We start from the raw sequence: 27,064 nt of genomic DNA, 5'->3' as shown, positions 1-27,064 counted from the left end.
ATATCTCCAAGCCCATGTAACCCCCCTCCTCTTCTGTGTCCCCTCCCAGGGGCCCAGGCCCCAAACTGATTGCTTCTCTTCCCTTCCTACTCGACACCATGTGCTCTTTCTTAGAGTCTTGGCTGTGTAAGAGTCTTTCTGCCAGTCTCCAGTTTGTTTTCAGTGAGAATTGTTCCACATATAGATATATTTTTGGTGTGTTCATGGGGAGAGGCGAGCTCTGCATCCTCCTATTCTGCCATCTTGGTCTCCTTCTTGTTTGATTTTTTTAAAGTTTGCTAGAATTTACTACTGAAAGCATTTGGACTTGGAGTTGCTTTGTTGGGCAAATTTTGATAATGAATCATTTTTTATAGTAGGTATAGGGCTATGCAGAGTTTCAGTGGGTCTTGAATCACTTCTGATAAGTTGTGTTTTTCAGTAAAATTTTCCATTTCATCTTAGTTGTTGAATTTACTGGCATCAAGTTGTTCATAATATTCCCTTATTAACCTTTTGATCTCTATAGGATTTGTAGTGAAGCTCCTTCTTTCATTCCTGACATTGGTGTTTTGTGTTCTTTATCATTTTTTTGGATCCACCTTGCTAGGCATTTATCAATTTTATTACCCTTTTGAAAGAACCAACTTCTGACTTGGTTAATTTCTCTATTGTTTGTTTTCTGTTTAATCAATTTTTGCTCTTAGGCTTATGGATAAGCCTCTTCCTCTTATAGATTTTGGGTTAATCAGTTCATTTGTTTTAGCTTCATAAGGTACAAATTTAGATCATTGACTTAATTTTTTTTTCTAATATAAAGCATTTAAAACTATAAATCTAAGTAAAAAAATAGTCAAAAGACTGTGGAAGAAGTATTAGTAGCCTGAACAATAGATAAAGCAGTATATCCTTATATACAAATTTTTTTTTTTTTATAAAATAATCTGGGGCTTTCCTGGTGGCGCAGTGGTTAAGAATCCGCCTGCCAGTGCAGGGAACACGGGTTCGAGCCCTGGTCTGGGAAGATCCCACATGCCGTGGAGCAACTAAGCCCGTGCGCCACAAGTACTGAGCCCGTGCTGTAGAGCCCACCAGCCGCAACTACTGAAGCCCGCGCGCCTAGATCCTGTGCTCTGCAACAAGAGAAGCCACCGCAACGAGAAGCCCGCGCACTACAATGAAGAGTAGCACCCCGCTCGCCGCAGCTAGAGAAAGCCCGCATGCAGCAACAAAGACCCAACTCAGCCAAAAATAAATAAATAAATTAAAAAAAAAAAAATCTGAAAAATAAAACACCTGACAAAAAAGGACAAGGACCTGAATAGGTGATTTGCCAAAAATGTATGAATATGAAATGATGTTCAACTTGCTAATAATTAAAGCAATAATGTGAAAATAGATTCCCATTTTTCACTTGTCAGAATGGCAAAGATTGGAAAGATTGACCAAAGTCATTGTCGACAAGTGTATGAAAGAAATGGGCATTCTTGTTTTGGTTGGTGGGGAGGGTATTAATTGGTTGTGAAGGAGTTAGGGGACACATTGAGGAACAAAAGAGACAGTGAGCAAGATAGTGTGCCTCTCGTACTGAGCCTTCATTTAGAAGGGTAATTCGGTAGAATTGCCCGGAGGTGAGGTTCATGTTGGCATTGTCACCTTGTGTTTAGAGGTGGATTTTGAGGACTGTTTGGAAAGGAAAGGGAGATGGGTTGCTAGATGGCGTGCAGGAGATACAGTTCTGGCCTTGGGAAGGTTCTGCTTCCTCCAAAGCTTTACCTGTTCTCTCTGGCACTCAGCACCTTCATGTTGTCCTTTGGCTCATGTGACCCAGGCCTACAGATAAACTAAGGCCAGATCCAGCCCTGATGCTCATACACCCCAGTGCAACCAGGAGTTGCCCACAGGTGATTTAGCAATCTGAAGTTATCCTGGAAAAAACCTGCAGTTTACCTTAGATGATTTCCAGTTTCTAGCCCTTAATACATGATGCTCTAGGGGTCTTACCATTGCAATAAGTGACCATTTCATAACAAAGAAATGAACACATAGCAGTTAACTTTAAAATTGGTAGCTGAACAGAACTGTGGCAGATTTTTGTGTCTGCATGATTTTTGTGTCTGCATGTGTTTTGTGGGAGGGAAGCTGTTAAGATAATTTTTACTTTTGCTAGCTCAGAATTGTTAGTGTGTATGTATGTATCTTTGTGTTTATTTAATTCCTGCCTCGTTCTAAAAAGATTTAAGGAAGCTTCTCCCTCCTCCCCACCCCATCACACGAAATAGAATAAAATAAGTAAGAACCACTTCATGAGGAATGTACCTTATTTAGTTAGCCCTTGATATTAGTCTTGATTTGGGAATTAGGGGATAGGAGAGGACAGCATAGGATGTGGTTCACTAAGGGACTGTGGAACTGGGAACCAAATGATATAAACTGGAGAGAGAATCATGGTGATGATAGCAGATTTAGAAGATGTGGTTGGAGGTGACAAAGTTTCCACTTGTTTCTAGAGGTGATTTGACACTTGCCCATCAGTAAAGCCCTGAAGCTGTGAAGAGTGTGAACTTGGCGACATCCCTCTCTGAGTATCAGAGGCTCCTTTCTCTTTCTGGGCTGTGTTACCCATTGTGGGATTGCTGGAATCAGAGAGGTGGCAGGCCTGCAAAACTGTTAAAGATTGTGAGAAGTAACTTTGTGATGATCTTTAAAAATAATACCTTTATTCTGAAAGTTCAAGTGAAGTTTAGCATTAATAGAAGCTGTCAGACAACCTAAAATGTCTCCTCTTTCAAGGAGGCTGATTTTTCTTCCCTCAGCTGAAAAGTGAGTGATTAATTAGCCTGTCATTATCAAAGGAGATGATAATGTTAGTAGATACCGAATTTCCTGTTAAGTGGATTACCTATTGTATTCCATTTGGAGTTCAGGTATATATTTTAGAAAGACATTCATCTTTAAACCAAGTCACCACTGTTAAAGCTACATATTGAAATTTTAAGCTTTTTCTTGATACTTAACTTTCAGAAGAGAGCCAGGTCAGATCATCTTCTATCTTAATAGGCATTTTAAGGTAGCTTTTTTTGGTATCGTAATTTTCCACCCCAGTTCTTGCCAAACCGCCACCCCCCAACGAATCTACTAACATACACAGATGTTCTCCCCCGTGGAGTCGATTCACCTCATCCGCGTGTATGCATGCATTCAGGCAGTCTAGCTGATGCGTGCCTGATCTATGGAAGTCTTTTACACTCCAATTACTGCTCCCTTTTCCTTCCCGGTTGCTTTTGGGCATTTTATTTACCTCCTTTTTCACCTTCACCATTTGAACTTCAGACTGCCAGTACTTGAGATGACCTTTCCTTCTTCCTACAATCTCGAGTTATTACTAAGAACTTACAATGAACTTAACCCCAACTTTCCAGATATGTAAGTCTCTTCTCGGCACATTCACGCATGTTAGGTATTCTTACTGGCTTCATCTTCTTGAAGCAGTGGCTCAAATCTGGACTGGTTGCTCCCAAGGCCTCCAGCACAGCCGCCATCCTGGATCTCCCTAGACCATCATTCAACAACCTCTCTTGTGATGATCTCCTGACTTTCCCAGAGCCTGTATTTTTTTCTTTCTTGATTTATGCTCTCATTTTGGTGGAGCACCTCCTTCAGTTGCTTCATGAGAAAGTGAAACTGTGTAACTCAGATTGGGACTTGAACCCACAGGCCGGGACTCGAATCCAGACAAAACCTAGGTTGGGACTTGAACCCACAGTCTTTTAACTGAGATCACACCCTGGTCTCAGGACTTAATGAAGCTCAGGTTCTTGATGTCTCATCGCAGAAAGAATTCAGGGAGAGACAGGTTGATAGGTAAGAAGTGGATTTATTTAGAGGGAAACACACTCCACAGACAGAGTGTGCGCCATCTCAGAAGGCAAGAGAGGCACCAGGGTACAGGGTTGTCAGTTTAGGGGTGGATAATTTCATAGGCTAATGGGTAGGAGGAGTGTTCCAGCTATTTTGAGGAAGGGGTGGGGATTTCCAGGAATTGGGCCACTGCCCACTTTTTGACCTTTATGGTCTTGGAACTGTCATGGTGCTTGTGGGTGTGTCATTTAGCTTGCTGATGTGTTACAATGCACATATACTGAGGCTCAAGTCTAGTGGAAGTGGACTCATCTGCCATCCTGGACCTATTTGGTTCTAATCAGTTTATGTCATGTCCTCGAGCTATGTCATTCTTTTAAAGGTTGTGCTCTACCCCCTTCCCTCCTGTTTCAAAAGGGTTCATGGACAGGAATTTTTTTGAGCCCATACATTTCTGAAAATGTCCTTATCCTACCCTCAGGTTTGATTGATAGGTTTAATACTGAATTAAAGATTGAAATTAATTTTCCCTTAAAAATTTGAAGGCATTGGGGCTTCCCTGGTGGCGCAGTGGTTGAGAATCTGCCTGCCAATGCAGGGGACACAGGTTTGAGCCCTGGTCTGGAAGGATCCCACATGCCGCGGAGCAACTAAGCCCGTGAGCCACAATTACTGAGCCTGCGCGTCTGGAGCCTGTGCTCCGCAACAAGAGAGGCCGCGATAGTGAGAGGCCCGCGCACTGCGATGAGGAGTGGCCCCTGCTCGCCGCAACTAGAGAAAGCCCTCGCACAGAAACGAAGACCCAACACAGCCATAAATAAATAAATAAATAAATAAATATTTAAAAAAAAAAAAAAAATTTGAAGGCATTATGTCCCTGTCTTCCACCTTCAGTGTTGCTGTGGAGACTTTCTAGTGTTCATTCATTCATTCATTTATTTATTTATGGCTGCGTTGGGTCTTTGTTGCTGTGTGCGGGCTTTCTCTAGTTGTGGTGAGTGGGGGCTACTCTTCATTGCAGTGCACAGGCTTATTGCGGTGGCTTCTCTTGTTGCAGAGCATGGGCTCTAGGCGTGCGGGCTTCAGTAGTGTGGCACGTGGGCTCAGCAGTTGTGCCTCGCAGGCTCAGTAGTTGTGGCGCATGGGCTTATTTGCTCCACGGCATGTGGGATCTTCCTGGACCAGGGCTCGAACCCGTGTCTCCTGCATTGGCAGGCGGATTCTTAACCACTGAGCCACCAGGGAAGTCCCAGTGTTGCACTATTCTTGATCTTTCGTTTGAAGCCTTTTTTTTCCTCTTCAGAAGCTGTGCTAGCTCCTTTTTAGCTTCAGTTTTCCGAAATTTTACACTCCTACCTCCAGAGATAAAAGATGCCACAAATTTCCGTGCCTTTGGAGATTCTGTAGTATAAATTGGATTGCTTCTTGACTCCCCACTGCTTTCTTGGGCATGCTTTTCAGTTTCAAATGATTTTTTTGCTGCTACTTCACTCTTTCTCTTGCCCTTGGGGCTTATGTCTAAAAAAAATGACCATAAAAAACTATTATGATTTTCGTAACATTTCTGGGAGGAACAGAGGTGTTCACTCCTCTGTCTTTACCCGGGAGGCTACCCATTTGCTCTCCACCCAGCTCTGCTGTGGATTTTGCCCCTGCTTCACGGGGACTGCCCCTTGCCCCTGGAACAGCCACTCACAAGCTCCTATTGTCAGACCCCCTGGACGCTTCTCTGTCCTCATCTTTCTTGACCTCTCAGCAGCATTTGATGTGGCAGTGACCGCTCCCTTCTTTTCCAAATCATGTCCTTCCTTTGCTTTGATGACTCTAGCTGTCCTGGGGTTTTTCCCAATCAGTGGTCCTTCCTCTGAGTCTTCCCAGCAGGTTCCTTCTCCATATTCAGCCTCTAAATAATTTTATTTAGATTGCCTCAGGTTAGGGGTGTTTTTGTTTGTTGTTTTGGGTTTTTTTTTTTTTTTTTTTTGGCTACTTCACTTTAAATGCAGTTTATGTGCTGATGACACCTTCTGAAATCTCTCCTCTAAGCTCCAGACTCAGTTCCCACTTGATTCCTTTGGGAATGTTGTAAACAGAAATCTAGTTTTTCCTTCAAACCTGCTTCTTCTCCGGTCAAGCCTACATCCGTAAATGGCACCACCATGTAGCTAGTTGCTCATCAAGCAAAAGTAATTGGATTGATTACTCCTTCTTTTCCAGTTTAATCCATTAGCAAGTTCTGTGCCCAAAATCTATCTTCAATTTATCTTTGCCCTTAGGTGTCTAGCCCAGTGCCTGGCACATATGAGACATTCACTGGTAAATGGCCAAGTGAATGATGTCAATAGGGAACCAGGAAAATTGGTGTTAAAAATGTGAACCTTTAAAAATGTTCTGAAAGACAGTCTTTGAAAGTAAAGGCAGAGAGACGGTTCTAGTTTAAAAGACATTTTTAAAAAAAGACCTGGGACTTCCCTGGTGGCGCAGTGGTTAAGAATCCGCCTGCCGATACAGGGGACACGGGTTTGAGCCCTGGTCCGGGAAGATCCCACATGCCACGGAGCAACTAAGCCCGTGCGCCACAGCTACTGAGGCTGCACTCTAGAGCCTGCGAGCCACAATTACTGAGCCTGCGAGCCACAACTGCTGAAGCCCGTGTGCCTAGAGCCTGTGCTCCGCAACAGGAGAAGCCACCGCAATGAGAAGCCCACGCACCACAACAAAGAGTAGCCCCCGCTCGGCGCAACTAGAGAAAGCCTGCACGCAGCAACAAAGACCCAACGCAGCCAAAAATAAAATAAATAAATAAGACCTGGTAACCAGATGCAATGCAGGATCCTTGATTGAATTCCGTTTTGTTTTTTGTTTTTTAAGCCAGCTACTTGGGGAACTCTGATGGATTGTATATAGGTAATATTGTATCAATGGTGTTATGATTATGTGGGAGTATGTCCTTGTTTTTAGGAAATACAAGTTGAGGTTTTTAGGGATGGTGTATTATGATACGTGCAACTGGTTTTTCACGTGGTTCAGAAGGAAAAAAAGCTTATCTCAAGAAGGAAGGAGGGAGAAAACAAACGCAGCAAAACATTAGCAATTGGTGAATCTAGGTGAGTGGTATATGGGTTTTCATTGTACTGTTCTGTTCATTTTACTGTGGGTTTGAAAATCTTCAAAATAAAAAAATTAGAAAAAATCAGCAGTGGAGAAGAATTTAAGGAAAAGATATTTCAGGGCAATTTTTAAGCCCCCAAATGCTGAAATTCATTTTGAAGCATAATATTAAATATAATAAAGCCTAAGTATATACATAATTATAGAGCTGATTTATTTAACAAGATGGAAATAAAACCAAGTAGAAATAAGGCCTTTCTGGAAAAGTTACTTCTTAAAAATTTGGTGTGAAGGTCGATGGTGAACCACCCACCAGAGGGCAGTGCAGGAGAGTGATTCTGTGCACAGCTGCGCGCTCTGGTTTTCTTTCTCACTCAACTGGATCCACAAGAGGTCGCTCCTCTCGGCACAAAACATTTTCAAGATTCTTAGACCACTTTAATAGAGAATGTGGTGCGTTAATGTTGTCCCAGAGGTCCCTTGTCAAGATGCTATATATACGCTCAAGTTCTGACCACCCCTTTGAGTTACTCATTGCTGAGTTCTCCCACGTGTAGGCACGATGCATGTGTTAATAAACTGTTTTTTTCTCCTTAAAAAAAAAAAATGGAGAATGTGGATAGTTGTACTGCTTTCCGTTTCTTTCTCCCCACTCCGATCTGCTTCTGAATTCTTTGGATTTTTGCCTTGGCCCCTCTGCTTCGTGGAGTAGACTTCATGCAAGGGTCTGGATAAGATGGGTGTAGATCTGCCCTCCTGTGTGTGCTCCAAAGGCCAATAGTGCATTTTCCCACTCGCATCCCAGGAATTATATCTGTCTTTTTATTACAAACTGCCAAATCATAGTCCTACTACAGTTCATCTTTAGATTCCCTAGGATCTATTGAAATTCTAGGAATTTCACTCAGGGATTTTCCCTCTCTTAAAGCTGTGATGTGCCTCCTTTTACTGAGTGGTTGACTTAAAAGGGCTGCCTCTCTGTGTAGGTAACCAAACAAGATGGGTTAGTATAAATGTTGTAGAAAGTTACCCAGCAGATTAAATGATTAGTCCGTGGTGAGTGGACTAATTTACCCAGTGCCTGTGGAACCAGATTGTGCTACTAGACTAGAATTAAAAACCACAGGGGTTAGGGGGTTAGCCCCAGACTCCTGAGCTGCTTATATTTAGGTGAAGGGGGCAGACTTGCCCCAAACAAATTTGGACAAGGTGCTCAGAGGAAGTGCTAAATTCAGATATAAGCAAAAGTTCTTTGGCGGGGGCAGGAGGAGGGGGTGGGTGTCACGTGCCCTATCTTGGCTCAGTACATCAGGTCCTGTCTAGAGGTCCTTCAAGGCCACACTCAGCATCAGGACAACACCAGCCTCTCCGGCTAGCTTGCTCTGACCCTCCCCAAATGAGTGAAGTGCCCTTCCTGTGTTGTCATCACGTCCAGTTCAGACGTCTATTCAGGGTTGTGAATTTGCATGTTCATCTCTCCTGAGGACAAAGACTGATTACTAATAGATCTGTGCATTTTCCCACTCTGGCTCCATTCCGGTCTTGCATATGCTTTTTTCCCCTCTGGGGTATCTCTTTTTTCCTCTTTTTTGGGGATCTTTTTCTCAAATACAATGGCATAGACTTGCTGACATCTTAAAAAGTAAAGCAAAGAAAAGGAAGTAGCACTCATTGAATGCCTTCTTTGTGCTGAACACTATTCACTGTGTTAGGTGTTTTATGAGCATCTTCTCCTTTAATCTTGTTCCTCTAACAAACTCGCCAAGCTTCTTCCCCTTTCAGGTCTTTGCACTTGCTATTTCTTTTCCTGGGAACTGTTTTTCCTCAAGTGCTCAAGAGGGTGGCTCCCTTTCCTGCTCACAAACATGTATAGTTTACAAACCATTCTTCTGAGGTTGATTTTATTAGGCTGGTGACCCTGCTCTCCTCTCGGGGGTGGGTAGGGTCTCAGGGAGGAATTCGCTGAGGTCAGCCCGAGAACGCTGGACTTCCTCCCTCTCGCTGTGTCCTTGCCCTTCTAGCTGCTTCCCCAGTGCATCCTGGTCGCTGGATGTCTCAAATTAGTTTACTAATTTTTATTATAATTGCTTTATTTCTACCTCATGATAATTGGTACCGTCATCCAGACTCTACCTCTCCCTAGGAGATGAGGGATTCAGTATTTTGGTTAGCTTTCCCCTTAGGTCTGGGCTAAGCCATCATCTTTTAACATAGAGTTTTGTTCTTTATAATCTGGAAGTCTAGGTCAGATCTTCATAAACAGATATATACTTAATAATTTAAAAATCCATCTGTTTCTACAGATTTAGCATTAAAACAATATAACCAAGTGCTTATATTCTGTTTTACATATCTTCTGTTATAAATTCTTACTTTAAAAAATCTTCCCCATCCTTTGAGGCTCAATTCAAGTCTTAACTCCTCTGACGTTTTCTGCATCTGTAGTACCCAACATTAATCTTTCCTGCTCTGAGATCCAGTGGTCGACATACTTCAGTTTGGCCATTAATCTAGAGAATCTTATTTGTTATTTAATTGCTTTGTGTATCTGTATCTTATGTGACCTATGAGATGGTTAGATGCCAGTTGATGGTGGCAATGTGTTGTCAATTTTTGCAGTGTTGAAAAAGTGTCACTTCAAAGGACTTTTCTGAAGCAAAATATCTTTAAATAATTTATTTTTCCTAGTGGAGTTTTACTTATTTTCTTAAACACAATTCAAAACTTACTCATCTGGTTTAGGTTTTCTTAAAAGCATTTTCTTTGAATGTAGAATGATTATTTTTCTGTATTTTTACACACACTCCAAGGAAGTGTGTCAGAAAAGAAGGAATACTAATTATTTCCTATAGCTTATCTATAAAAAGCCATTTGGGAAAGTACACTCATTTTAATCTTTTATAGGACTTAGGGGTGGATTTTTATAGTTGTTATACTAAAGTCATTTTTAGTCTTCTACAGAAAATTTGTAAAGATTTATTTGATTAAAATGTCAATATTTGATATTGATTTATATCAATTAGCTATAATTGTCTAAGCATTCCTAATTATATGTTGAGCTTTCTAATTCTTACCAGAGCTGCTGCTTCCTGGTAAAGTTGAAACATCAGTCTCCAATCAGTTAGGTTAATCTCTGTATAATATAATTAAATTCATCTGACCTGGTTACTGGGTACATTTTAAATATCAGACTGATGCTTATCATGACACCACTACGAATATTTCAATTTTAAAGTTGACCTTTTAGAATCAGTCTTTCTTTAATCTGCCAGATATACTTAACAGAAATATTTCTTTTAAAAAGTAACCTGACTTTACTGCATTTAATTGAAAAAACTGAAGTGACTATAAAATGTGTATAAGGCAAACTGCCTTAAAAAACTAATGACATTTCTTTTTATTTATAGAGATACTTTCTAGTTGGGAGCAATCATGCAGAAACAAAATATCGTGTTTTGAAAATTGATAGAACAGAACCAAAAGATTTGGTAATAATTGATGATAGGGTAAGTATCTTGAAAACCTGAATACAAACAGAAACTTTCGTACTTGTTGTTTACAGGATATGAAATATCCTTACAGCTTCTAGTGATATATACTTTTTTTTATCATACATCTAAAAATTACAATTTTTCATGGTTGGCTAGAATTTGAATCTCTTATCTGGTTTCTAGAAATTACTGATGTCAGAAAGTATGCCAGAATTACACTTTGTCCCTCATTTTGATTTGTTTTACAAAGCAAACTCTTTGGATAAGATAATGAATATGTTTTCTTAAAGGGGTGCCATTTTAAGGATTCAGTATAACTCTTAATATTTCATCCACCAAAGAGAGATTATTTATTACTCTGCTTTAATATGAAGCTACTTGAAGTCACAAAGGACTGGTAGAGTCTCTTCTGATCACTTGCTGGAGAAATGTTAAGCTATTCTTATCCAGATGTTATATTATCCAGAGTTGGAAATACAGACTTAATTCAGGTGGCACAAAAATATGAGACTTTTAGTCAAAAGAGAAATACAATAAGGTGGAATTGAACAGTTAATTTTAACTCTCAAATGAGAGCACCTAACTAACCCTTTGTATGGAGGTTCCTGTCTGTGAATATTTCTGAATCCATGTAGATTCCTGGTTTTTCAAATATGTTAGTAGCTACAGTTTGGAAGCCATTTTACATAAGCTCTTTGCAAAGCTATTTTCTATGTTATAATAATTTTAGATAAATTGTATTTTGTGACTTCCTGTACTCCTGGGAGTCGTGGATCCTATCCCATCCCCAACACACGCACCATCTGGGAGTTTTTATTAATATAATGTAATGATTCTTGGCTTTCTTTGGGGGTAGGAGTGGTTGATCAGGGATCTCTGAGAACCTGAGGAAAGCTATGGGCCTTCTCATAAAAATGCACATATGCACGTTTAACCAAAACTTTGCATACAATTTTAAGGGGTTTATAGATTTCTTGAAACTTGTCTGTGGATACCTTAAATCTCTGAATCTCTGTCCAGAAGATAAGGTTTTGATACACCTTTTTAGTACAGCAGCCTGGGATCCAGGAACCACCCTTAACTGCTAACGTTAAAGAATTTGTTGGCTTTAATAAAAAGAAACAAAATTGAGTTATTTGTAGTGAGGTGGATAGACCTAGAGACTGTCATACAGAGTGAGGTCAGTCAGAAAGAGAAAAACAAATACCGTATGCTAACACATATATATATGGAATCTAAAAAAAAAAAAAAAAAAACGGTTCTGAAGAACCTAGGGGCAGGACAGGAATAAAGACGCAGAGGTAGAGAATGGACCTGAGGACACGGGAAGGGGGAAGGGTAAGCTGGGACGAAGTGAGAGTGGCATGGACATATATACACTACCAAATATAAAACAGATAGCTAGTGGGAAGCAGCTGCATAGCACAGGGAGATCAGCTCAGTGCTTTGTGACCACCTAGAGGGGTGGGACAGGGAGGATGGGACGGAGATGCAAGAGGGAGGAGATATGGGGATATATGTATATGTATAGCTGATTCACTTTGTTATAAAGCAGAAACTAACACACCATTGTAAAGCAATTATACTCCAATAAAGATGTTAAAAAAAAATTTGTTGGCTTTTTAAAATTGTAGCTTAATCCTGCACTATTATATATACTTCTCTGAAAGAGCTAATGATGTAAAGTTGTAGGCAGCTTCTAATTTTCAGGGGTAAATAAATAATGAACCTAAAAAGCGAGCACAACCTTACAGATTAAATTTGCTTATTTCTAGCATGTATATACTCAGCAAGAAGTGCGAGAACTTCTTGGCCGCTTGGATCTAGGAAATAGGACAAAGATGGGACAGAAAGGATCATCCGGGTTATTTCGAGCTGTTTCAGCTTTTGGTGTTGTAGGTAAGAAACATGCCTCCCTCTTACTCCCTCTCTCTTTTTTTTTTTTCCTACATAGACTCCTTGAAGATAATTTGCAAGGCTTATATTTATATAGGTTTATAAATATGACCCATCCTCTGTGGCTTTGGTTGTTTAAAACTGAATTATCTATCAGCCAAGTATCAAACAGCCTTTATATAGCATCTGCTATGTGCTTAGGACTGTGTTCAGTTTCGTGTAGGATAGGAACAAATGTAGCGATGGTTTGGACCTTTAAGGAGTCTGTCTTGTCAAGGAATGAAAAAGTAAAAATTGGCTTGGATTGTAAACATCAGCTGGAAAAACAGATACAGGTAAAACCAGCTTTTAAGTTAAGAGGAATTTCTCCCAAGGACATGCTACAGTGTAAAGTGTCATAACCCCTTTCTCTGAATGACAACTGCTTTCTTACTCACTGAGAAACTTTGTTCTCTAAAATCACAGACTATCAGAAACTTTGCTCTTTAAAATTGTGTCAGTAAGAGAAAACATGCCCCTCTTGCCTGGATGAGCTAAGTCATTTTGACGCAGAGAAGCAGCCTCGATTGACAACTCATGCAGAGTTTCAGATAAGGTGTTTCTGGACACAGCAGTCTACAGCTCTGCTAACTTTATTGCTTTCAAAGAAATGAGACCACGAGTCTGCTTCACAATCTAGACTTGATGTTTATCTCTTTACATACAGTCTTGCTTTGGTTTGAGTCTCTTCGTTTAAATTTTACCTAATCGTGTCCCCAAATCCTATAATAACGCCTTTATTTATTCATGAACAAATATAGAAATGGCCTTGGCCTTTAAGGAGTCTGTGGTCTGGCTTTGTGGGGCATTTGTGAGATGCCCCACAGTTCTTCTGGTGTGTTGTCCTTAGTGGGTCAGTAAATCTGTCTTTGCTCTACCATGGGTTTGTCCCGGGGAGTCTTAAGATGATTGGACTAGGATGGGGGACAAAACCCAGTGCATATGAAAACAACTCCAGGATTGGAATTAAGAGCCCAGCTGTGTAGTCAAAGGTAAATGGTATTGGAGATTACATAAGAGGTAGACTTCTTGGACCTGGCATGACAAGGAAAGATTTCCTGGAGAAGATGAGACTCAGGCTGGACCCTGGAGGAGAAGCAAGATTTGGATGGATGTGGGGAAGGGAGGAGAGAGCTCCAGTAGGGACAGCAGCAGAGGTGCGGGCATGAAGATGCCCATGGGTCCTGGGATGCTGGCAAGTAGTTGGGTGAGGCCAGGTCACTGGGACCTTGGAAGCCAAGCAGAGGGCAGTTGTATCTCAGCTTCCCTGTTGGCAGAGCCTTATTTCGAGTCTATTTTTTTTTTTTTAACACTTACAAAATTATCTCTCTGCTTCTTAAACTTACTGGACTGTATGCAGTATTGACTGAGTGATTGGTGTCTATAGATATTAACAAAATTAATATGGTCTGAACTATGCTATATAGTTTCATATTCTCTTATGTTCATTTTTCTGATTAGTGCTTTCTATTTGGTGACCCTATATTTGTTGAGACTTTGATTATGCATATTCCCCTGTATTTGAAGTTCATTTTTCTTGGTGTGCTCTCATAGCCCTTCATGTGTAATCCATTTAGGTGCATTTTGTGCCTTAGGTGGCTGCCAAGGAAGGTTGAGAGTGGTAGGTATGATTGGTTTCTTCTCCGTAGGACTGGCCCCTTCTCTGTACATTCTGCTCAGTCTTGACAAATCCCTTGAGGTTTCATGTTTAATGGGTACCTGTTTGTGGGCATGTGCATGTCGGTATATGTCATGTGAGTTCATGTGTTTAAATTCCATACATTCCATATGTGTTAAATTCCACTTTAAGTGTTACTTATATGTTAAAAAAAAACTTGTAAGTAAAATGTGTCTTAAATACAGTAGGCTTAATTAGTTACTTAATAGGTTAAATTCATTCCTTTAAATGCTGATACTTTATTACAGCTTTTTAAAATGGAAATTTCCTAAAGTGTATGTAATATTGAATGCCTCATTAGCCAAGGTTAATTATTCAGAATTGAACCTTCCTTGATGATTAAGTATAACGAATTGAAGATCAGTTATTGAACTTTGTTTAAAAATAGCTGCCCTTGGCTGTTCTGGAGTTGTATTGGGCAGTTTGCCTTTACACTAAGTGGCCTCTAGATGCTGTACCGTGTTGTTGTAATGGTACTTTCATCATTCTTCATTGTTCTGGGCATATTTGCTTTTAGCAATATTCCTTGCCTCATTTTATTTTATTTTGAATTTTATTTTATTTATTTTTATACAGCAGGTTCTTATTAGTTATCTGTTTTATACATATTAGTGTACATATGTCAATCCCAATCTCCCAATTCCTCCTTGACTCATTTTAAATCTGATAACTAAGCTTGTAAAACCAAAGCTTTATTTTAATCAATTGATAACCAAGTTTATAACCAGGTACTCATTTTATACACAAGTATTAGTTAATAAACTTTGGGTAAGGGCTGAAGGTGTCCCCATGTTTCTCTTAGGTGGCATTCTCAGGTATTGTGGTAGCAATTTCTCTCACAATTTGAGGCCTCTTTGAGGCTGTCCTTGGATGGTGAAGTCACTAAAAGACTAACCTACCAGTAAAGTGACACAGTTATGTACTAAGTAAGCATTTGTTATCTTCAGGGCAATGCACTTTATGTATTCTAGTTCAACCATGTAGATAAAGCTTAGAATTTTTAAGAGTAAATAGGGAGTAAATAAAAGGCTATGATTTGTCTAGTACTGCCTTAGAAATAATGTGGGCTACTGAAATAGCAAAACACAAAATGCTTATCTTTGAAAAATGTATAGTCTGGTTGTCAAAATAATACATGTGTGAAAGGACTAGAATGGTTGTCTTCTGTGACTGAAATATTTTCTCTCAGCTTTTTCAGCATGCCTAATTTGTGAATAGTACTTTGGCTGGGATGTTTTGGACTGTTATCGTGGTTAATTTAATTCACAATCTATAAGAATCTAGAGCAGTGCTTCGCAACTATCTGTAGTAAAGGACCATTTTTTTTCCAGAAATGTGTCACAGGCCAACACAGGATCCTACTGTGCATAGCTTGTCTTCAGCTTGGGCCACATGTGACTCCTCACATAAGTTCAGTAATACCCAAACTAGTCTTGCCTGTTCAAGGCAAGTTCGTTGATCATGAACTCAGATGTTTCTAAACCCTTACTTTCAGTTCGTTTACTTGTCTTTTCGTGGGGTGGTACCAAAAGCTCAGGGACCATCACTGGTCCCCAGACATGGATTGATCCTGTCCTGTAGCTACCTTGCCCATTTCTGACCTACTCCATTGTTATTTGGCAGCCAGCAGGAGGCTTGGGAAACCACTGGATGGGATCATGAGCATCCCTCACAAAGTTGTTTTATCTGGTCCTGGGGCACTCGGATGGAGTCGGTGGCTGGTGGCCTGTAGTCTTTACTACTCTCAGCTCTGTGACCATCCAGCCCCTTTTGATATATGTCCTTTTTCTGCCTGTGTCACCTGTCAGAAGATACTCTTGTAAGCTGCTAGTACAATGTAATGTGTCATTATAGCAGACTAAGTGATGGACTCACTTGTTCTTTAAAGCAACACCCTTAGAAATAGATTGCAGATCCAAGATATAGGGAAAACAACAATAAAGTGTGAGCCTCAGACTAGTAAGGGAACAGTAGATTTGGTGTTAGAGAGTCACTTTGGTCCCTTGTGGTTTTTGATACTTCTCTGCCAGAGTGCTGTTCTCCCTGAAGGCTTTTAGGATAGTGACTAGCTGACACGGTGACCTCCCGGCAGGATACTACCCTCTTCCCTGTTGGTGGGCTTGTGGGTCCTCTCCAGCCACCAGAACTCCACACCACTCCATCCTCCCACACTGTCCTTTTTTATTTACTTTGCTTGGTGTCCAACTCAAATGACACAACCTTCTCTACTCGGAGAGAAAGAAATCACTTTTGCATGATGACTGTCATCTAGGCGTCTGGGAAATATTCAGGGAAATTGGTCTGGGATCAGAAGTACGTAGAATGAAGATGAAAAAATTTGTTCTGGTTTTCAGTATGTTAAAACAATGAATAGGCTGACTCTTGACAGAGGTCTATGCCAAGCTAAAGCCTTTTAATTGTTGGTTATATTTGATAGGAACCTTTTAAAAAGGAGTGACGTTTCCAACTGGTAGTAAAAAGGAAAAAGAAAATAATCTCATAATATGCTGAAAGCATTTTATGCTGGTAGAAAATATTCTTTTATGCAGTATATTTACCTTATCAAAATTATGAAGGGACATGTAGGATGAAATAAATAGAGCTGAAAACATAAAATTCAGTTGGAATGCAGGTTGGGAGAAATTATTATAGAGAGGTTTTTTTCTATAAAAAATAAATATATAGCAAGAACAAAGGGGAAACTCATTCATCTTGGGAATATTTATTACTTAAAGCCAATTAGATTCTCTTTTTTGGGTGTTTTTATGCTGCTCCCAAGACCCTTAATTTTGTAGGTTTTAGCCTTCTAAAAGGATAACTGCTTCCTAACTTGCTTTTGATGAGATTGACGTTAGCTTTTTCTCCTATCTTAAATCCTTTAGCTTTAGTCAGGGAATTTTTAGCTAGTCTCCAAGGGGAGATGGGGAGGAGCATAAATGAACATTTTTTTAAAATGTGCTTTGTGGATCTCTCAAATATAAGTATTTTTCATGGTTTTAATAGAAGTAGCCAGGTTCATAAAATCCCTGAGGTGTCTTTTATATATTTTGGCTCATTTATGTTAATATGTTCAATTACTAATTTTCTTTTTTGTCAGTTAAGAATAACAAGACACAGACAATGGGTATTTGCCATTTCTAGAGCTACCATTTATAGCACCAAGATCCTAGCTCAGGCTTTATAAAATGTAACACTCAGAGAGAGAGAGAGAAAGAGAGAGCAAGTGAGTACACCCACACATGCACATAAGAAAGTTAGTTTTGAAAAATGGTTACGCTATATATAAGATCCTTGGTTGAGTTTTTCTTTCAGTGCTTTGAATATGTTATCCCACAGCCTTCTGGCCTCTACTCTTTCTGATGGGCAGTCAGCTGTAAGTGACCGTATCTGACTCACCCTGTCAGTGAGTGGGGGTGATGGGATCCAGTATTTGTGCTGGGGTAAAGCCTCCACTCTACAAGTAGGACTGGGTAGAAGAAAGGAGCCCCCAATTTCAGATGTGCTTGCCTGGAATAGAGCGTCTGCAGCACAGAGCTGGAAGGAATGGGAAATGCTGGTGGCCTGCACCTCCTGAGCAGAAACCAAGGCTCTAGACTGAGAGCTGGGGAGGGAGGAAGGGGTACTGTCTTTTTCGGCGACACCTGCCGGGAGTAGATATTCTGTCCCACTGAATTGGGAGAAGGGTGTAGAAGGGAAACAAATTGCGGTTCGTATGTCACAGACTTGCTGTTCTTTCCAAGATCTAGTAGATTTTCTTGAATAAATGTTTCTCCATTTGCTTTATGCCATTAGGAGAATTTCCAGGAACTTTCAATGTTTTGTTTTGTTTTTATAATTTTTACCAGTTGTGGTTGTTTCACTGGGGAGGGGCTCTGCTGAGCTCCTCATGTAACTGGTTCAAAAGTGTTCCCCTCCCTCTCCCCCCAACCAACAAGAGAATTAGTTTTAACTCCCAAAGCAAAAGTTCTGGGAGCCAGAACATTTTTAACCAAGACTGTGTGGTAACTAGTATGTTGCTGAGAACTTAGTGCTACTGAACATTAATACATGTGGTCTTTCTTTAATCAGGTTGTTTAGAGCAACATTTTTAAGTGAGATAAATATTTCTAGAGAATAATTCTAAGACAACCGAAAATTTGTATGGCTGTAAATCATAGAAATAATAAAGTAGGAAATGTGTCAAAAGTCTTTTGCCTTTTAAACATGTATCTAAAAGCATTACTAAGTTTAGGAAATGTATTTATCTTTCTTTTTTTCTTGTGTAGGTTTTGTCAGGTTTTTAGAAGGCTATTATATTGTGTTAATAACCAAAAGGAGGAAGATGGCAGATATTGGAGGTCATGCAATATATAAGATTGAAGATACAAATATGATCTATATACCCAATGATTCTGTACGGATTACTCATCCTGATGAAGCTAGGTATGTACTGGTGGTAACTGCTATTTTTTTACCTGGTAGACCAGTTAGAAAATAGAACATAGTCAAAAGATTATAAGTGTTATGTTAAAATGTAAAATACTGGCTCAGAATGCTACAGCTTTTGTTCAAGGGCTATTAAAAACCCTCCATTAAAACAATTGATTTGAGCAGGAATCAACAAGGCTCCTAAAACCATTAGGTGAGAGGTTATTATTGAGGAACAGATATTCGCTCAGTCTCAACATACCATACTCCATAACTATCTTTATTATTTACAAAGAGAAAAAAATGACAGACATACTTACCAAATGATCAAACTTAGCATCACCAATAGTGAGACAAAACTGACATTATTTGCCTCTTAACGTGAAGCAATGGGAAGGACACCCACTACCTGTGTAGTTTTCTTACTAAAAATATTTAACTTGAATCTAAGCATGAGGAAATAATGAGATAAATTCCTATTGTGGGACTTTCTGTAAGACACTGGTCTGGACCCTTCAAAAATGTCAATGTCGTGCAACACAGAAAGAGCCAGAGAGTTGTTCTAGAGTTTAGAATAGACATGACAAAGTGCAACACTTGAATTTCTGTTAGATCCTGGATTAAAACATGTGCATGCATGCTCATGTACATGTACGCGTGCACACACACACACAGCTATAAAGGACTCTACTGGAACGGTTTGTTTATGGACCATATACTAGGGGATATTGGATCAGTATTAAATTTTGGGTGTATAATGATATTGTGGTTACTCAGGAGATTGTCCTTGTTCATAATAGATATATAATAAAATATTTAGGACTGAGGTTTCATCATGTCTGCTACTTACTGTAAATGGTTTAGAAAAATAAAATGTACGTGTGTATTTAAAGAGAGAGAATGTATGTGTGTATAAATGTATAACGAGAAATATTCAACAGTGAATTCAGGTGAAGGATATACTGCTGTTTATTACACTATTTTTTCCCCCAATTTTTCTATGGATTTGAAACCAGAGGGGAAGGGGGGGCGATAAATTAGGAATTTGGGATTAACAGATACACGCTACTATATATAAAATAGATAAAAAACAAAGACCTACTGTATAGCACAGGGAACTATATTCAATATCTTGTAGTAACCTATAATGGAAAAGAATCTGAAAGAGTATATGTATACATATATGTGTGTGTATATATATATAACTGAATCACTTTGCTGTACACTTGAAACATTGTAAATCAACAATACTTCAATACAAAATAAATTAATTTGAAAAAGTGAATCAGATAGGCCAGTGCATATAAATCCAAGGGATGGGGAAAAATTGAAGAGGTTTATATTATTTATAAGCCTCATCTTTACGATTCTTTAGCTGAGAATGGTAAAACAAATTACGTTCTTCTATATAGTGATATGACTATCTTTAAAGAGTGAACTTATCTTGTGATTAATATTGTATAGTAAATGGAATAATCCAGAATAAGATACAATTATATTAATAGCTTGTTATAGGTGGACTTATACTATTACTGGATAGGTAAACTTTTACCATACTTACAAAACTATGTAATCCAATAATGCATTTAAGTAAAAATGTTTGGTATGGTATTAGGAAATAAAGTACTGTAAAACATTTCATACAAAATGATAACTAGAGGTTACCCCTTTAATGTATGGTTGTATCAACATTATAAAATTTGCTAGAGCAATTCACCACGTTAAAATATTGTTGGGAAAAATTGTGTTTATCTTAATATATGTAGAAAATATATTTGAGGGAATTCCCTGGCTCTCCGGTGGTTAGGACTCTGCGCTTTCACTGCTGAGGGCACATGTTCGATCCCTGGTCGGGGAACTAAGATCCCGCAAGCTGCACGGCGTGGCCAAAAAATATGTGTGTGTGTATTTATATTTATATATATATTTTTCATATATATATATTTGACAAATTCAATACCCATTTGTGATCAGTGTCTTTAAAAGGTTGAAATGAATATGAAAAAGTGTTAACATTTATTAATCCTGAGTGGTAGATACATGGATACTTTATTCTGCATTTTTTTTCAGTTTAAAAAAACTTTGCAACTTAAAATTATGGTGACCCACAAACATTTGTGCTTGTTTTTGTTCCTCCACTCTCTCCAACCTCAAAGCATATTGTGAAAACAAGAACAGTATTTACTTCTGTCTTGCCCAAAGTCTAAGCACCCTATGTATGTAGGGGCATGACTTTCCCTCTCTGGCATAATCAGTGATGAGGAAATGGTCAAACTGAAGTTAAGGGTCTCAAGTGATGATCAGGATACTTAGAAATTGCTCCAGATGAAATCTCTTCTCCAGTTATGGATTAAATTTCTGTTTCAATGAGTGTATTTACAAATATAAATGTATATATATGTATATGTTAAGCTATGAACAAATAATGGTGTTGTGTGAATGCAATATGCTTTGGGGTTTTTTGGTCATTTTTTCCCCCAGTTTTATTGAGATAAAACTGACATACATCACTGTGTTAGTTTAAGGTGTTCAGCATAATGGTTTGACTTAGATATAATATATTGTGAAATGATTACCGCAGTAGGTTTAGTTAGCATCTGTCATCTCATACAGATACAATACAAAGAAAAAGAAAAAAAAGAAGAAAATTTCTTTCCTTGTTATGAGAACTCAGGATCTACTCTCTTAACTTTCATGTATATCATATAACAGTGGTAACTATAGTCATCAGGTTGTTAACTATAGTCATCATTTTTTTTTAGGTATCTACGAATATTTCAAAATGTGGACCTGTCCAGCAATTTTTACTTTAGGTATGTTTGAGCTGAATTTTGCTCTTATCAGTCTCTTAAATGTTTATATAATTTTCCATAGGGTAAAAACAGAATCAGAGGATACAGTAGTACTTCAGTTATTCTTTTTTTTAAAATAGCCAAATTTTTTCATCTAAAATAGTACAAATACAAGTATTTCCTCCTTTTAAAAATCTGATATTTGAAATTTTGAAAGGATAGATTGTGATTATTCTCACTATAAAAATCATCTTTATTAGGATTTTAAGGAAATATTCTTATTTTTTAGTTTTGAACTACAAAAATGAAGTCTGCATTCAATCTATATACAGAGTTGTAACAGTTTCACAGTTTTCAATTTAACGATCTAGCAAAATTAGGTAAAAATAAATTCAAAATAGGAAGAACTGTTGAAATACCAACATTGATACCAATGCTATTGGCATTGTAAATTAATAACTTTCCTGGAGAGGAATGTACCATTAAGTATATGTGAAAATATAGCTGAAGAAAATATATCAGGAGAGAAAATATTAATCCTTATTTGTAAAGAGACATTAATAGCTTCTCTATTTATCATGGCCCAAACCAACCAACCAACCAACACAGGAACAACCCAAATATCGATAATTGAAAAATAAGCAAGCAAATTATAGCAGAGCATCATGATAAAATATTATACCATTGATGATGAGACCAATATGTAGGCCAGGTAAATAGAATTTTCCATGTAGCCTAATAACTTTCTATCGGCTATAACGTCCAAACTAAAAAGTAGAACATAAAATAGCATATAGCAATAAGACTTGAGTCATGGGACTAGAAGAGGACCCAGAGTGTTGTAGCTATTGGTGTTACATACTTTTGGGGTACTTTGCATTATTTTAAATTTATTTTTAAACTTAATATAGTTAACCATTTCTTTATCTATGAAATAAAGAAAAACTTGTCTACTGTGTAGAGTGGATTATGTCTTCATTGATGTGAAACCGAAGACAATTAATTTAGCAATAGTATAGTGAAGGGCTCCTAAAGAAATAATTTTTGCTTCCACCAATGTTTATTGAAAGTATATTTCCATTGTATTTGTTTCCATCATTTGCTTTTCAGCCTTTATTGCTTAATTATGTTTATAGTCTCTGTGAGTTATTACTGAAGCTCAGTGGTACTGTTAGAAATGGTCTTCTCCTGCTTCACAGTTTTCAACTTCGTCTGCATCCCCATACTGAGTTCTGAACAAGTCATTCCATAAGTAAAAATATGAGGTTAAAGACTTCTGAAAAGGTTATACTGCATTGTTATGATTCAGCTAGAATAAAGCAGGAAGAATTGATTGTTAAAAGTAAAAGCCCAGCTTCTCTCCACCCCCCAGCTTTATTGAGATATTATTGACATATGTAAGTTTAAGTAGTACAATGTGATGATTGATACATGTATAGATACATGTATATATTGCAAAATGATTACCACAATAAGGTTAGTTAACACCTTCATCCCATCACACAATTGTGATTATGCGTGTGTGTGTGTAGTGATAACATTTAAGATTTACTCCCTTAACAAGTTTCAAGTATATAATTCAGTATTGTTAATTATAGTTACCATGCTCTGTACATTAGATACCCAGATCTTATTTATCTTATGGCTAAGAGTTTGTACCCTTTGACCAACATTTCTCCATTCCTCCCCCTGCCACTGGCAACTACTATTCTACTCTCTCTTTCTATAAGTTCAGCTTTTTAAGATTCCACACGTAAGTGATAACATAGTCTTTGTCTTTGTATGTCTAACTTATTTCACTTAGCATAATGCCCTCCAGGTCCATCCATGTTGTTGCAAAAGGCAAGATTTCCTTTTTTATGGCCAAATGATACCCCATTATTTATATATGCCACATTTTCTTTATCCATTCATCTGTTAATGGACTCAGGTTGTTTCCATGTCTTGGCTGTTGTCATTAATTCTGCAGTGGGCGTGGAGGAGCAGCTATCTCTTTGAGATAGTGATCTCATTTCCTTTGGATATGTACCCAGAAATGGGATTGCTGGATCATATGGTAGTTCTATATTTAATTTTTTAAAAAAATTTATTTATTTACTTTTATTTATTGTTTTTGGCTGTGTTGGGTCTTCGTTGCTGTGCGCGGCCTTTTCTCTAGTTGCAGCGAGTGGGGGCTACTCCTCATCGTGGTGCGCGGGCTTCTCATTGCAGTGGCTTCTCTTGTTACAGAGCACGGGCTCTAGGCGCGTGGGCTTCAGTAGTTGTGGCGCATGGGCTTCAGTAGTTTTGGCACGTGGGCTCAGTAGTTGTGGCTCATGGGCTCTAGAGCGCAGGCTCAGTAGTTGTGGCGCACGGGCTTAGTTGCTCCGCAGCATATGGGATCTTCCTGGACCAGGGCTTGAACCCGTGTCCCCGGCATTGTCAGGCGGATTCCCAACCACTGAGCCACCAGGGAAGCCCTATTTTTAATTTTTTGAGGAACCTCCATTCTGTTTTCCATAGTGGCTGCACCAATTTACCTTCCCACCATTAGTGCAAAAGGTTCTCTTTTCTCTACATCCTTGCCAACCCTTACTGTTTCTTTGTTTGTTTTATAAGAGCCATTCTAATAGGTATGAGGTAATATCTCATTGCAGTTTTGATTTGCATTTCTCTACTGTGATGTTGAGCAACTTTTCATGTACTTTTTGGCCATTTGTATGTCTTCTTTGGAAAAATGTCTATTCAAGTCTTTTGCCCATTTTAAAATTGGATTATTTGTATGTTTGCTGTTGAGTTGTATGAGTTCCTTATGTATTTTGGCTATTAACCCCTTAATAGTTAGATAGTTTGCAAATATTTTCTTCCATAAGTTACCTTTTTATTTTGCTGACTCTCTTTCTCTGTGCAGAAGCTTTTTAGTTTGTTTCTTTTTGCTTTTGTTACTTGCTCTTTTGGTGTCATATCCAAAAAACATCTTTGTCAAGAACAGTGTCAAGGAAATTTTCTCCTATGTTTTCTTGTAATAGTTTTATAGTTTTGGGTCTTACATTTAAGGCTTTAATCCATTTTCAGTTAATTTTTTGTGAGTGGTGTAATACAGGGGTCCAAGTTCATTCTTCTGCAGGTGGTTGTCCAGTTTTCCCAGCACCATTTATTGAAGGAGACTATCATTTCTCCATTAGTCTTTTTGGCTCCCTTGTCAAATATTAGTTGACTATATAGGAGTGGGTTTATTTCTGGGCTCTCAATTCTATTCCATTGGTCTAGGTGTCTTTTTTATGTCAGTAACACATGGTTTTGAATGCTATAGCTTGGCAATAAGGTTTGAAATCAGGAAGTTTGATGCCTCCAGCTTCGTCCTTCTTTCTTAAGATTGCTTTGGCTATTAGGAGTCTTTTGTGGTTCCATACAAATTTTAGAATTGTTTTTTTCTATTCCTGTGGAAAATGTCATTGGAATTTTGATAGGGATTGTATTGAATCTATAGATGGCTTTGGGTAGTATGGACATTGAAACAATATTAATTCTTCTGTTCCATGAACACTGGATATCTTTCCATTTATTTGTGTCTTATTTTTTTCATCCATGTCTTATATTTTTAGTGTACAGATCTTTTTCCTCCTTCGTTAAATTTATTCCTAAGTATTTTTTATGCTCATGTAAATGCGATTGAAGAACCAACTTCTTAATACAGATTTTATCCCTGTGAGATTAGATGCTAGTAAAACTAATGGCTCTATCAAGCAAATGTGGTAAAATTTAATTTCACAGATGAAATAAATCAATTTCAAACAAATAAATAGTAAATCAATAAATTTTATAGTTAATAAATTAAAGAAATAATTAAAATAATGTGTGTGAGTCTCCAGACAAAATTGTAACCATCTTAAAATATGACTAAAATACTTTCAAATTTGTATAAACGTAAAGAATTCTAGATACTGTCTGAAATTCTGTGCTAAAAATATATAGCTAGAGATACTTATAAAAATTGTTAATTTTGTGCAAATTTTGTTTGCACAGACTGTTATACAATTTTTTGGATGACTATTATGCTTTTCAAACATATTTTACTGTGATGGCTTGTGTTATTTGCTTATTCTTGTTTTATTACTAAGTCAGTTATGGTACCACCAGTAATAATTAATAGAATTCTTTTCATTCATAGGTAAACTAGAGTACAGACCATGCACTGTTGCAGTGGATATTGTAACATTTTTAATACTCCATTCAGATATATATGAGAGTGTGACCCCTTTGTACAAGGCCCTGAAGTTAGATTAATTTCAGCGTGAAGCAAAAAATGCACATTGCAAATCAATGTAGGTTACTCACATTGTATATTTCTAGTTATGCAAATGCCTGTCATGCAGTGATTTTTAAATTTCCAATTGTATTCATGGTTTACTGTGTTTTAATGTGCTTATTTGTACAGCATTGCTTCCAAGGAAACTAACAGGTGCTAAGTAATTTAGTTCATAGGTTTTAATTCCTTCTGGGAGCCAAGACTATGAAATATGTTTTACTTTTCTAATTCTTATTAAGTTTCAGTTCTTTTCTCAGTTACAGCTATGATTTGTCCCACTCACTTCAATATAATCTCACTGTCTTGCGAATGCCCCTGGAGATGTTAAAGTCAGAAACGACCCAGACTCGCCAGGAGAGTTTCGACATCTTTGAAGATGAAGGATTAATTACACAGGGTGGAAGTGGTAGGTGGTTTTCAGCACATCCAATATATGTTAATGTGGCATCTATGAAACGGCATCTCATTAAATTCACTCACATTTCCCTCATATTTCTCCTTTCCTCTTTGCTCTTTGTCCTTACATCAGGTTGTTTCAGGTATATGAACTTGACCAATTCATTTTTATAGAGATCATGCATCACCAAATGAATTTCATTTGTGGGCAAGCCAGAAAATTGTATACTGATGTTTTCTAGCTGAATTTCATGCACCTTTTATGGAATACATTCAGTTTAGCCTTTGAATGGAGAATTTTCTTTTTAAATATTGGAGAATACACACCACCACCTTATTTTTCTTCATAGAGACCAATTGTGTATGGATTGAGTTTTAGAAAACAGTTACCATGGCTTGCCTATTGCATCCTAGACATTTATATGTCATATCTCTAATCCTCATAAAAACTCTGCTCAGTAGGTATAATGCTACTTTGAAAGAAATGAAGGCTAAGTAGAAAACTGAGGCCTAGAGATTAAGATCACAAGGCCAGTGTCTAGAGGAACCATTGCAGTATGTCAGAGGCTGTTCTGACTTTGATTGGTCTCAGCTTGCCCCTCTGGTCCCTCACAAGCCCTGCTTCTGTCAGGACCACTGTGGGATTACTGCAGGACCTGTGTGTGACTAGTCTAGGGTGACCCTGGAGATCTGGGACTAACCAGTCACAGAATAGAATTGGTACCTTTATCCCTAGATTTGGGGGTTGGTCTAGAAATTTAAAGCCAGAGACATTGCTAGAGTTAATGTTGTGAAGGAATTGCTTCAAACTTAAGACAATTTAGCTGAATTGAGCTTACTATGGAAACATAAAAAGTCAGTAGTGTCTTTGGGTGCCTTCCTCAGTGCTACTTCTATGTAGTGATGGAGATGTGAGTGCAGAGGTAGAATGTAAGTTCCAGAAGGTTTGTCCTTACAGGACACACAGGAAGAGGCTGTACTCTGTTAGCATTTTGCCAAAGGTTCTGGTCCACTCTAAGAAGACTTAGACTGTTACTTAGACTGAATGCCATCTCTGTTATTGCCTTGACTCTTGTTAGTTTATTAGATTGAATATCTCTTGAGCTAAGGCCAAACCCAGTGCACCCTC

At 38.2% G+C, this 27,064-nt stretch overlaps 1 protein-coding gene across 3 annotated transcripts in view; it reads left to right on the top strand.

Moving 5' to 3' along the window:
* The window catches only part of FIG4 (FIG4 phosphoinositide 5-phosphatase), a 130,641-nt gene that overhangs the window by 14,094 nt on the left and 89,483 nt on the right, over positions 1 to 27,064 (top strand). For all 3 annotated transcript variants that reach the window (XR_009506187.1, XR_009506186.1, XM_059941420.1), the window contains exons 2-6: positions 10,356 to 10,454; positions 12,215 to 12,338; positions 18,318 to 18,474; positions 21,222 to 21,272; positions 25,797 to 25,945. Coding sequence is in view for 1 of the 3 variants with exons in the window: in XM_059941420.1 (XP_059797403.1) it covers positions 10,356 to 10,454; positions 12,215 to 12,338; positions 18,318 to 18,474; positions 21,222 to 21,272; positions 25,797 to 25,945 (580 nt within the window). In the remaining 2 variants the exon portion in view is untranslated. The remainder of the gene's footprint in view (positions 1 to 10,355; positions 10,455 to 12,214; positions 12,339 to 18,317; positions 18,475 to 21,221; positions 21,273 to 25,796; positions 25,946 to 27,064) is intronic.

This window comes from Balaenoptera ricei, chromosome 12 (genome assembly GCF_028023285.1).
Source record: "Balaenoptera ricei isolate mBalRic1 chromosome 12, mBalRic1.hap2, whole genome shotgun sequence".
NCBI lineage: Eukaryota > Metazoa > Chordata > Mammalia > Artiodactyla > Balaenopteridae > Balaenoptera > Balaenoptera ricei.
This window is presented reverse-complemented; position numbering and strand designations above follow the sequence as displayed.